Source organism: Galeopterus variegatus, unplaced genomic scaffold (assembly GCF_000696425.1).
Source record: "Galeopterus variegatus unplaced genomic scaffold, G_variegatus-3.0.2 Scaffold2096, whole genome shotgun sequence".
In the NCBI taxonomy this organism is placed as follows: Eukaryota; Metazoa; Chordata; class Mammalia; order Dermoptera; family Cynocephalidae; genus Galeopterus; species Galeopterus variegatus.
This window is the reverse complement of record NW_007728207.1, coordinates 290,496-303,796: the sequence shown is the minus strand read 5'-3', so window position 1 is coordinate 303,796 and position 13,301 is coordinate 290,496. Positions and strand designations below refer to the sequence as shown.

The following is a 13,301-nucleotide window of genomic DNA, read 5'->3' as shown; positions in this document are numbered from 1 at the left end:
CCCCCCCCCCCCCCCCCCCCCCCCCCCCCCCCCCCCGCCAGCTGAGTGTACTGTATTTGGTGAAACCAGTTCTGACATTGTGTTTTCACACTTATTTTCAGGAGCAGGCAGAGTAGCGTGCATATATAATCCTCATGCATCATGGCCAAAATGCCATGAGTTCTTGTGAACCTCATTATTTCTAAAAGTGACAGCAAATCCTGTTGTGGATTACCAAAAGTGTCGCATACGTGCAACGTGTATAGCAGGGAAAGGAATGGAAACCCACAATGCTGGAATAATTGGGTCTGTGATATAAGGATCCTATGTTTTGTTGAGTACTGCCATTTATGGTAAAACAGGAATACAATTATCCATAGCAGTGTAGTGAAGCCATCTATGAGACAGTCCTATAATTTTTTAAACTTTTGAATACATTGCATTATTTTAAAAGAAGATTTACACCTTTAATTAGGCAATTATCCATAGCAGTGTAGTGAAGCCATCTATGAGACAGTCCTGTAATTTTTTAAACTTTTGAATACATTGCATTATTTTAAAAGAAGATTTACACCTTTAATTAGATTTTATTCTGTCAAAAATGAAATTCATGTGCATTCTCGTAGTGTATGTAATTAGCTTGGTGACTTTCTTGCTAAATCTTCAGTGCAATATCAGTTTCACATCTGGGACCTTTACCCTGCCAGAATCTCACTGAAGTAAATACCATGCAGGTATTACTATTCCCACTCTAAAGAAAGATTAAGTTTTAAATTTTAAAAAACCGTCTTTATCCCCGATTACAAAACCAATGCACATTTGTGTGTAGAGCACTTAGAGAAATCAGCTGAAGACAGGAGAAAGTAAAGCCGCCCTCCACGCCCACCCTGTGGGAGTGTGGTCTGTGCTAGGTCAGTGGGTGCTGTCACATGTTGTGCTCTGCTTTCTCATTGGTGGTGTTCACTTTATGTACCCTGACCTTTCCATGTCACTACACCAACCAAAATATGATGTGATTTTTGATGAATTAAAGAATAAACAATAAAACACCATGAAAGACATGGCGGAAATATACCTGGGTACTTTGAAAAGTTCATGGAAACATGGAATTTAAAAACAATACTAGTCCTTCCATGACCTTTTTGAAGAGGGTGAGGAGGGGCCTTGAAAACCGCACAGAAAACAGATTTGGCAGAGACAGAGCCATGAGTAATTTGAGAATGTGCTTTGGGGATGACTTCTCAGGCCCTGTAGTCATCCTCTAGGGAGAGTTCAGTGGTGAGGCCTTCCACAAGAGGACTTTGCGGTGCAGACCCAGCACTTTAAGCCTTGCCCGATCTACTCTTTCCTTCCGCTTTATGTTCCCACTTTTTCTCCAGTTGTTTAAAACAGCTAAGTCACTCTCTTTTTTCCTAATGCTCTCCCCTTTAGGTAGCTGCAATTAACCCAAACCACCCCCTTGCCCAGATGCCCTTGCCCCCGTCAATGAAGAACTGCATCCAGCTGGCAGCCTGCGAGGCCACCGAGCTCTTGCCCATGATCCCCGACCTCCCGGCTGACCTGTTCACGTCCTGCCTCACTACCCCCATCAAGATCGCCCTGCGCTGGTAAGTGCCTGCTCACCTGGGCTTCCCACAGTGACCCTGAGCTGCATGGCTCCAAGGTATTTACCAGGTCTTGTGAACCCAGGTTATGGACATGAGCATGCCCTGCCTTCTCTTCCTGCCGTTCAGGATTCTGTGGGTGGAGGATTTACGGTTAAAAATGCTTTCTCCCTCCTGTATCAGTTCATGTGCGTTTGTGGCTTTGTGATTTCCAAGAACACCCTGTCCATATTGTTGTTAATTGTGGGAGTGTCATTAGATAGTACCAAGATTGGTTGTGCTGGAAACTCAACTTCCTTTGAGAAAAAAAAAAAAGGCTATTATGAAAAAAGTCATTTAATTCCTTTCTTGAGTTGAAGTATAATCTTTCAATTTATTCTTAGCATTAAAAAGAAATGCCATGATTTTCTTTCCACTGCCATTTTTTTTAGGAGTTCAGAGCACTTGGGGCTATAACTGAGGAAGTGTATGTGATAGACCCTGATGGCAGAACCTGCCTTTAAGACCTACATCACCAGCAGAACTCACGACGGGATATAGATGTTTCTGCCTCCAAATCCAGTATTCTGCCCTAGACCATCCCACCACTCTTTAATACCCACTTTTACCTTCTGTGTTTTGCCGGAAAGCTCATGTATAGTAGCTGTTCCACTTGCAGATGAACATCTCTCTGGCCAAGTGCAGTGGGAATGTCACGGGAATGTCATGGCTATGCTGTAGGTGCCGCGTGCGTGTCCCTGTGTTTTCCATCAAGGGGGCCTCACAGCCCAGACTCACAGTCTTCGGTTCCTTCCTCACAACCTTACAGAAACTGCTGGGAGAAGTGTGGACCTAAAGGCTGGAAAAACCAAGGGATCATCCCAGGGTCCACTGTAAGTGAGCTGTTGGGTTGGAGGAAACTATGGCGTTCCTGCCCTGCCTCTGCAGCAAAGCCCAAACCAACCCCAAACCCCTGGGGTGAGGCGTTAATGATATTCCCTACCCCCATCCCCCCAAGTCCCATGGCTACGGATTACCCCTCAGGGAGAGGCCTCCTTCTAGTGTTACTCACCCTTAAAAAGTGAGAGATGAGGAGAGGACTTGCCTGGAGGGGCAGCACAGGGGGTGAGGACAGTTTCTGCTGCCCCCCGCCCCGTCCCACCACCCCTGGCTGACATAGTCAAGGGCCCAACCAGGGCCGTTCCCCTGTGCACCCAGCGGAGCAGAGCTCACTTGGCAAAACCAGACACCAAAGGAGCACAACAACTGCAGAGAAAGAGAAGACTGAGGCAGAATTGTCCTAAGCCAAGCATAATACACATGGTTGAGGAGATGGGAAAGATACCAGTAAGAAGAAGTAAGGATAGGAAGTGGTAGTATAAAAAAGGAATCAAGTAGAAACAGAGGTAGGAAAACTGTAACATTTAAACAAAGAACACAGCAGATGGGACTCCTCGCAGGAGAGAGGCTGCTGGAGGGTCACCTGGGGACGGTCTCAGGAGAGAGCAAGAAAGGATAGAGACAGAAAATGTTCAGGAAAGCTGGGAGACAAGGAGACGAGAAAGAGAGGCTCCACCGTGCAGATAGGAGGCGTTCCGTGGTGAGAGGAAAAGGCCACGGCAGAGGGGAAGTCATCTGAAGGTCACAGAGTTGGGAAAGAGGTGGAAGTCCCCAGGCTGCCCTCAGGTCGCCAGGGCCTGTGCTGAGTTGGATGAAGGGGAGAGCTCTGACCTCAGCACAGGGAAGCCGTGCAGCTTCTGAGCCACTCGCTGCCCTTCTTATTCAGTTCTTTCCCGGTGAATTTCTCTCCTCACGTAGGTCTTTGCATTCATTAGTTTATAAGCAATTATGACCAGTGTCTCCCTATCATTACTTGGATTATTTTCCTAAAACATGATTTTACTAAGTCATTTTCCTGCATAAACACCTCCAGGGGCTCTCCCCTGCATAGTCCTTGGAGATGAAGCAGACTGTTCATCTTCACTGTCCGTATTCTGTGTCTGACCACTGTCCAGAAAGGTTGATGAGTGCCCATTTAACATTACACCAGGAAGAGCTTGGGCAGATGACTCAGAAGTTCATTCATTTAATTCATTGTCCAAGAAAGAATTTATTAAATACCAACTGTGTTCTTAATAAAACCCATGCTAAGCACTGTAGGAGATGCAAAGAAGCAAATTGCCCTAAAAAAATTAATCCTCTAGTTGAGACAAAATGTGGCCTGAAAACTCACTATTTAATGGGTGCCTTTTGCAAGACAAAGAACATCTGAGCATTTCAAAGCAATGCATGGTCAAAGACCATATTAATGTGTGGCACAAGGGCTGTTGTGTTTCCAGAGGATGGAGAACTCCCTGAGTGCCAGGGGATCAGAGAAAGCCTCTTGGAGGAGAAGGAACTTGAAACTGAGGCTCGCAGGATGGCCAGGATTTGAAGAGCCAAGAATGCACTTCTACGGGCCGGCCCGGTGGCACACTCGGTAGAGTGCAGCGCTTGGGAGTGCAGCGGCGCTCCCGCCGGGGGTTCGGATCCCATATAGAGACTGGTCCGCTCACTGGTTGAGCGCGGTGCAGGCGTGACACCAAGGGTTGCGATCCAGTTACCGGTCACGAAAAAAGACAAAAAGGAAAGAAAAAAAAAAAAGAATGCACTTCTAGCATGGCTGTGTCCAAGAAGAGTGAGAGAGCAGCCAGAAGGGTTGCGATCCCATTACCGGTCACGAAAAAAGACAAAAAGGAAAGAAAAAAAAAAAAAGAATGCACTTCTAGCATGGCTGTGTCCAAGAAGAGTGAGAGAGCAGCCAGACTGGGGAGGAAGATTTCAAAAGGTGTACAGTTGGTGTGGTCCACATGTGGGCAAGATCAGATTGTGGGTCACTCTGAATGCTGGGCCAAGGACCATGACTTCATCTCCAAGGACTATGCAGGGGAGAGCCCCTGGAGGTGTTTATGCAGGAAAGTGACTTAGTAAAATCGTGTTTTAGGAAAATAATCCAAGTAATGATAGGGAGACACTGGTCATAATTATGCTGTCATCATATCAATGAGTCATGATCTGGTAAAAGACTAAAGCAGGAGAGTGGAAAGTGGCAGCGGGGCCTGCAGTCTGCTGTACGATGGAATCAACTGTGGAACAGGCCCCATTACCACTCACTTTCCCACCTCTCCCTGTTGATTTCCTGCCATTACTGCTTCTGTGCACCCCAACCCCAGAATGGAAGCTGTGCGCCAGCTCTGCTCACTGACTCTGCATGCCTGGGCTGGGCGCTGTATGTGGTGGCACTCTCAAAGGGCATTTATGCCAGCATCCAGGCAGGTGAGTGGAGGTACAGGGGAGAGCAAGGAAAGATGACAAAAGGGACAAATGGGCCCTGACGTGACAGCTGTCCCTGTCCACACCTTCCCTGCCACATCTCTGGAACTCTATTCTCCCACCAGGAGTCGGGAAGGCCATGGCTTCTGTCCAAGTGCAGCATGTGCTGCTGAAGCAGTGTGCTCTCACATGGAGGCCCTCTGATTAGGGAGTGGGCTTTCTCTCTACCAAGACATGGTGCGTTAGCTCAGTAGCTACCTGAAGTCCTTTCTGGAGTTAGGACATAATTAAATTTTTTTGAAGTAAGCATTTAGTAGGAAGTGCAGTGAAAAACAAATCAAACACTTAACACCAAATGGACTTTGAAGCCAGCATGCCGCGGGTGCGGGCAATAGTTATCAGATAACCACTGCTAAGAACAATTGAGCCGTGTCCCACAGGGTAGGTCCTTTACAATAAACTACTTTCTGCCATATTGAGGTGCTGAAATCAGACTGTTTTTTTTGTTTGTTTGTTTTGAGACCAGCCGCACAGCGCTCAGCCAGTGAGCGCTGTGAGCGCACCGGTCATCCCTATATAGGATCCAAACCCGCGGCGGGAGCGCTGCTGCGCTCCCAGCGCCGCACTCTCCTGAGTGCGCCACGGGCTCGGCCCTGAAATCAGACTGAACGTAACATTTGCTGAGTGTCCTTAGCCTCGGAATGGCAGGAGTAAAATGTGCGCTTCTTTGAAACAGATAATTTAAAGCCAGCAGTTTCGGTAAAATGGAAGTGAGACAGTTTGTCAGGCAGTACTTATTTATGTTTTTAGGGCTATGGTGTTATTTTTTCATTTAAAAAGTTGATTTAACATTTTCCAATTAAAAATTGAATGTATATCCTTTGCAGAAAATTTACTAAAAAGTGGGGAAAAAATTATCCAAGATTTTGCCATCTAAGGACATTTAGTGTTAACTTTTTGGTGTATCGCCTATCAGTCTTTTTTTTATACAGATACATTTTTACAATGATATAATTAGACTGAATTTACAATTTCATATACTTAAACCTTAGCATTATAATAAAATGATCCATCCGAGACCATTAGAAACTCTTAGTAAATATCGTTTTACCATTTCACTGAATTGATATGTAACCAAAGTCTAGGGATTTAGGATTTAATATTCAGAAATATAAAGGTAGGAGATCTCAGAGGAGCTCTCAAACAGGGGTCAGCAAACTTTTTCTGGAAGAGGCCAAATAGTATAATTTAGGCTTTTTGGCCAGGTGGTTCTAAGTCCACTACAGAAGAGCCATAGACAATACATAAACAAATGTGGGAGGCTGTGTTCCAATAAAACTTTATTTACAAAAACAGGCAGTGGGCCGGATTTGGTCTATGGGTCATAGCTTTCCAATTCCTGCTCTAGTAAATGGAACCAGGATCGAGCTGCAAATGACTGCTGTGCTTACCTGCTGAGTAGTAAATAACCTAGACAAAGATAATACTCAGGAAGGTCCTTCCCCTCTCTCTTTTTCTTTTTCTCCTCTCTCCCTCTCTCTTTCTTTGTAATAAGAGGATTTTTTTTAAGATGCTGCACTTATTGTGTAAGGTATAATTGTTAAAGAATGTTACGTGATTTGAAAACACAATGCACCCTTGCATTATATGTGCAAACTAGGTGTGTGTATTTGGTGGCAAGTGTATTTATGAATCTTATTTGAGGATGAAGTTGTTGTTGGAAGATATTGTTCTCTGATTTTTTTTTTCATTTTTGCCTCAATCTTTCATATTTTCAGAAACCAATTTCAATAATCCTGAAATGAGCGATTACATTACTCCCCACGTAAGTGATTCCTTACTCACCATATATATCAATATAGTATAAGAATCCAAAATATATTTTTTCCTTTGGCTGTCTTCCACTTCTTTGATTGAGCACATAATAGCATTCTAAATTTATTATGGGTATATTTGTGTACTACTGAAAATTATAACTCTGTACTTAATTTGCCGTGGGACTTGCTATAAAACAGATTGATGCCTATTGAATTTTGCAGCATACAATCGTATTGTCTATTAATGAAAATGATAGACATTATTTTGGACTGAATAGAGGTCAAGAAAATTTGCCGTGGGACTTGCTATAAAACAGATTGATGCCTATTGAATTTTGCAGCATGCAATCGTATTGTCTATTAATGAAAATGATAGACATTATTTTGGACTGAATAGAGGTCAAGAAACTTATTTCCTTTCTTTCAATTAAATTGAGGAATTTCAAGGAGTTTAAATGTTAATGACATAGTATTAATGTATATTTGTCATCATGGAAAGTTTCACTGTCACATTTACCGGCAAGAGATGGTAGATACACAAATATCCTTACACACTGGAATTTCTTGTTATCTTTTCATCTGGCCAGGCTAAGCAGTTTATAGCATTTGTCTCATTTTAAACACTTGCTGGGACATTTGCCTTGTATTTTTTTTCTTGATGATTCAGCCAAGAATCAGTCAGAATTACCTTTGGAAACATAAATTCTTGTGGCTTTTGATGGTAGGATTAAGCATTTGTTCTCTGAGGAGTCTTCTAAAATACAGCTTCTTTGCTAGAGAACAAACTTTCTGCCTACCCATTCAGTGCTTTGTGTGTTGTGGTCTGTTTTATCTTCTCTGAAAAAACAGAGTCACATGACTTTGCCTTACCACTTACATGCGAAGGGAGAGAGGGCTGCTGACCCTCCCACAGAATGAAGTAATTCAGACACGTTGTTGAATAAAACTGTCCTACTAATGCACTTTGTATCTTTTTTTTTTTTTTTTTTTTTTTTTTTCCTTTTGGACCCCAGCCGCGCCGCGCTCAGCCAGTGAGTGCTGTAGGCGCACCGGTCATCCCACTATAGGATCCGAACCCGCGGCGGGCGCGCCCAGCGCCGCACTCTCCCAAGTGCGCCACGGGCTCGGCCCTGCACTTTGTATCTTGATGGTGAGGTAGGTTTAATTTGGAATTCATTTGTGAAGAAATGACGTTATTACCTGGCGGCCTTCACAGTATGGCTGTAGCCATCATTTGGTCCTGCGCAGACCCTAAGATGGCTTCTGGGAAGTTCCCAGAGTCTTTCAGGTTACGTAATTTGTCATGTGCCCACCCTGAGGAAAACGTTTTTTCTCCCCAAACTAGACGATGTACTCTCACTGTTCCAGTCTCTTGACTTACACTCAATTAAGATGAATATCATAATGTAACAGAGCTCCTTTTAAAAAAAAGTTGACACATGAAAATCTGATTTATGCCAGTAGGAAAGAGAGTCAGACCAGAGGCAGTGGCGCAGGCTGCTGACTCCCTCCCCTGTCCCATCTTTGGTGCCACAGCAGAGCGAGGTTGATGGGCCCGAGATTGAGTCCACTCGGCAACAAAGAGCGTTGTGAGACCCTTGGAGATGTCCGGGTCCCCGTTGGGGCTGGGCCTGGAGGCAGGGGACCCCAGGGCACAGACGAGGGCAGGCTGAGGGGCTGGCTTTCTGGCTGTATGCTTGGCTCTTCCTCTTGTTGCCCTGGGTGTGTACAGCCTGCTGCGCTGTGTCCCATGATCAGAAAGGACCATGGGACAGAGAGAGGAGGGAAGTCACACCACCGCTCCCTTGTGAAAAGAGAAGGAATACAAAGATAACGAATATGCTCCAGCTGATAAAGGAGAGTATTGGAAATGTGGAGAAGCAGCAGGCACCTAGGAAGAAAGACCAGTTGGAGAGATTGAGTATGAAAAATATAATTGAAATAAAGAATTTAAGAGATGGACTGAGAAGCAGCATTATGGGTACAAAAAACAAATTAAGAGCTGGGAAGCTGGGTCGAGGAATTCCCACCAGACGGACAGAGGTAGAAGGAATGAGACAAGAGTGAGACCAGAAAGACAGAATGAACGTTGGAATAAATATCCAAGATACTGACCATGAAAAACACGAGTGTGAGAATATGTCTTAATATGTTAGAAATAACCACCAAAAGAATAAAAAGAGAATGTATAATTTTCACACAAGGAAATAAAATTTTCTTCTCTCTAAAAGAAGGTAGAAAAGGGTAAAAGAAAAGCATAGCAAACAGAAAATATGAAATAAGATGGCTGAAATGAGTTTTGAAATAAAAGTGGTTACCTACTGTAAATGAATTGAACTCAACTCTCAAAGGACAGCGATTCCTGTGTTGGATAAAATCATCCTGATACAGCAATCTCTTATCCACAGGACACGCATTCAAAACAAAATATATAAAACGTTGAAAATCAAAGGATGAAAAAGGAGAAATATGAACCAAAAGAAAGCTGGGGCGACAATTTTAATATGAGTCAAAGCAGAATTTGAAATAAAAATTATTGAAACGTGACAAAGAAAAATGTTCTATTGTAGTAGAAAAGAGCAGGAGATCAGGAAGACACACGGATGGTGACTCTATATGCATCTAACAGTGTGACTTTGAAGTGTGTAAGATGAGGACTGAAGGAACTATGGGTAGAATAGATGAATCAGGAATGGAGTTAGATACTGAGACATTGAGCAGATGAACAGTAAGCAGAATGGGGAATATTACAATAGCGTTAATTAGCTGGATCTCGTAGAGACATATAGGACCGTGTGTCCAACAAACAGAAGACATGTTGTTTTTGAGCGTATGCAAGTCGTTTGCAGAAATAAACCATGTACTAGACCCCAAAGGAAGCTTTAATAATCCCAAAGAATCAACATCATATAAACTGTATTCTCAGACTACCACACAATAAAGTTGACCTCAACAATGAAAGGATAGCTTTTTTAAAAAGTCTGAAAACTAAAAATCTTATTCTTAAAGAAAATCCAAGGATTAAAGAGGAAATACTTTTAAAAATGATAAAATACTGAAAGCTGATGACAGTGATAACACATTTCCTACCTGTGGGACACAGCTAAAGCAGGCTAGAGTTAATACATTTAGTCAGAAAACAGAAATCAAAAGATAAAAGAAAAATTAAGTGTTCACCTTAAAGAGCCAGAGAGGAAATGGAATAAACAAACAAGATGTGAAGAAGTGAAGTACTGAAGGTGCAGGCAGCCCTTAGGCATTCATGGTGTCCTGGTTAGTTTTTCCAGCAACTTCTGCCAGTGAGGGAAGAAGAACCCTGGGCTCTGAACACTCCCCACACGCGTTTTCACCCGGTGCACTGTTTTCAGTCCCTCTTTCAGGCAGGCTGTCACCTCAATTCTTTGTCCTTTCTGAAATTCTGAGCCAGTTTACTTCTTTTTGACTTTGCCTCATCTAGACTTAAGGCTTCTGTTCTTCTCTGCTCGGTCATTTGCCACTTGTCCAACCGTTTCTTCCATTTGGCTAACATTTTAAAATTACGATAACAGTAGTAGCTAGCATTTATGGTGCATTGTTTGTGCCATTACACAGATTCACTCATTCAGCCCTTACAACGAGCCAGTGAGGTGTGGACTATCATTGACCCTGCTTTCAGGGTAAGGACGTTTAGGTTACAAGGATAATAACTGATAGAGTCAGGATTCAAACCCAGTGCCCTGTCCCCAGAACTGAAGTTCTTAGCCAGTGATGTGTTCTGCCTCTCTGTGATGACTAGCACCCCTCATTTGTATAGCGTCCTCGCTGGTACTCTTTGTCCTTGTCTTATTCTCTTTCTTTCATTTAGGTGGAGTTACGAAGGGAGTGTAGGTCACTGTGCCTGTTGAATCCATCATGCTCACATACAGGTCATGGGGACTGACTTGGCAAACTCTGTACCAGAGCTCTTCAACAGACAGCGTGCTTGCTAGAAAAACTTGAGGTTCCTTCTCACTGAAGTTGGGAATAAGGCAGAGGTTATCTCTAACACTACGACAGTATTAGAAGTCCTGTCCAAGACAGGTAAAGAACTTATGTAAGATACTTTTTTACAGCATTACCAATTGAAAATGCAGTTGAATTAAATGAAATAAAGCTGCTCAGAATGCAACTTTTAACTACCGTGGTGAAAATCATTGTGGATGAGATAAGTAAATAACCAGTAGAAGGAACATGAAACATTCTAATTATCTGTATACAGTTGGATCACCTATCATATTTTATTGATTCTGGGAGGTACATTTTCACAGTGCACATATCTGAGGTTCAGAACCATCTTACAACAGATAACATTCCTGTTTAATTGACAGGAGTTTTTTCTTTCAGTGGTACATAGAAACAGTGCAAAGGTCCACCTGGAGATGCACACCATGACCTTTCTTATTGCAGTGCTATTTGTGAGATAACTAAATGTTTATCACTAGGGAATCATAGGTAAAATGCCATGTGAACAACAGATAAAATCACTAAACTAGGTAGTAGAATTTATAGATTTTAATTAGAGAGATCTAAAATGTATGGTCTAAACTATCTCTTTAAGACCAGAAAAAGAAGAGTACATTAGACCCAAAGTAAGTAGAAGCAAGAAAAAAATAAAGAGGAGAGCAAAAATAAACAAACTAGAAAATGGACCAAAAACTTTGAGAAAATTCATAAAACTAGGTGATAGTTTTTGAAAAGTTCAATAAAATTGTTAAAACTCTGGCTAGAATGGTCAAGAGAAAAGAGAGGGAAGACACAAATGACCTGTATCAGAAGTGAAAGAAGGAGCATCACTACAGATCCTGCAGTCACTAAAAGGAGAATAAGGGGATTCTTTTAGTTATGAACGACCTTATGCCAACAAATTCTGCATCTTAGATGAAATGGATGAATTCAGTTGAAAGACACAAATTACCAAATCTGACACAAGCAGAAGAAGAAAATTTGGATAGGTTATATCTCTTAAAGAAATTGAATTCCTAGTTAAAAACCTCACAAAGAAAACCCCAGGCCTAAACATCTTTACTGGTGACTTCTTCTTCTTCTTTTTTTTTTTAAAGATGACCGGTAAGGGGATCTTTAACCCTTGACTTGGTGTTGTCAGCACCACACTCAGCCAGTGAGCGAACCAGCCATCCCTATATAGGATCCGAACCCATGGCCTTGGTGTTATCAGCACCGCACTCTCCCAAGTGAGCCACACGCCGGCCCTTTTACTGGTGACTTCTATCAAACATTTAAGATTGAAATAATACCAACCCTCATAGAAACTCTTTTAGAAAATAGAGAGAGAACATTTCCTGTCTCATTCTAAGAGGCTAACTTTACCCTGAAAATCAAAATCAGACAAGGACTTTGCAAAGAAAAAAAAAAAAAGCGACAGACAAGGATCCCTCATGAATAGGGATGTAAAAATTCTTAACAAAATGTTGGCAAACTATATCCAACAATAGAAAGGATAAGTAAGTTTTATCTTCGGAGTGCAAGACTTATTTAACATTTGAAAATCAATAAATATAATTCATGATATTAACACAATAAAGGAGAAAGACCATATGATCATCTCAGTAGATTCCAAAAAAGGGATTTGACAAAATTCAACATCCACTCTTGAAAAAGCCATTCAGCAACTAGGAATGGGAGGAAATATTCTCAAGCTCGTAAAAGGCACGTAGGAAAAATCTGTAGCTAAAAATCACACTTAATAGTAACATCTTCCCTGGAAGATTGGAAACAAAGCTCTCACATTCCTATTCAACAACATAGTGAAGTCCTAGGCATTGCAATAAAGCTAGAAAAAAAACATAAAAGGCATGCGGATTGGCAAAAAAGAAGTAAAACTCTTATTTATTCACAGACAACATGATTATGTACATAGAAGATAACAAAAAAGTCACTAGAACTAATAACTTGTTTTAGCAAGGTTCTAGGACATAAGATCAATACCCCAAAATCAGTTGCAGTTGGAAATAAATTTAATTAAAAAATACTATTTACTATGGTATTGTAACTCTGAAATTCTTGGAGATAAAAGTAACAAAATATATGCAAGACCTATGCATACACACAAAAAGCTATAAAACCTTGCTGAGAGAAATCAGAAAAGTTCTAAGTAAATGGAGAATTATTCTGTACTTATGAATGAAAATACTCTATATTTTAAAATGTTAATTCTCCCCAACATGATCTACAGATTCAGTGCAATACCAAATTCCCATTTTTTTTTAACTTTAGGAATTGACAACTAAAAAATTTATATAGAAATGAAACTACTTAAAACAGTTTTGAGAAACAGGCACATTGGTTCATTTCAAGACTTAATGTAACGCTACCATAATCAAGACAGCGTGGTTAATGGCATAAGGGTAGCTGTATAGACAGAGGAACAGAACAGAGTGCAGAGAAAGACCCACACGTACACAATGTGAACAACTGATGTTGGACAGAGACACCAAGATAATTCAGTGGAGAAACAATTGTCTTTTCAACGAGTCGTGCTAGAACAACTGGCTAAAAGATTTTTTAAATGAAAAAAAGAACCTTGACCCTTATTTTATACCATATGGAAAAATTAACTTCTAGTCTTTTTACA

At 41.6% G+C, this 13,301-nt stretch overlaps 1 protein-coding gene across 1 annotated transcript in view; it reads left to right on the top strand.

Moving 5' to 3' along the window:
- Positions 1 to 13,301, top strand: part of LOC103596746 (regulatory-associated protein of mTOR-like) — a 144,175-nt gene that overhangs the window by 18,712 nt on the left and 112,162 nt on the right. Inside the window, exon 2 of the mRNA XM_008580441.1 lies at positions 1,411 to 1,586. Within this exon, the coding sequence (XP_008578663.1) occupies positions 1,411 to 1,586 (176 nt within the window). The remainder of the gene's footprint in view (positions 1 to 1,410; positions 1,587 to 13,301) is intronic.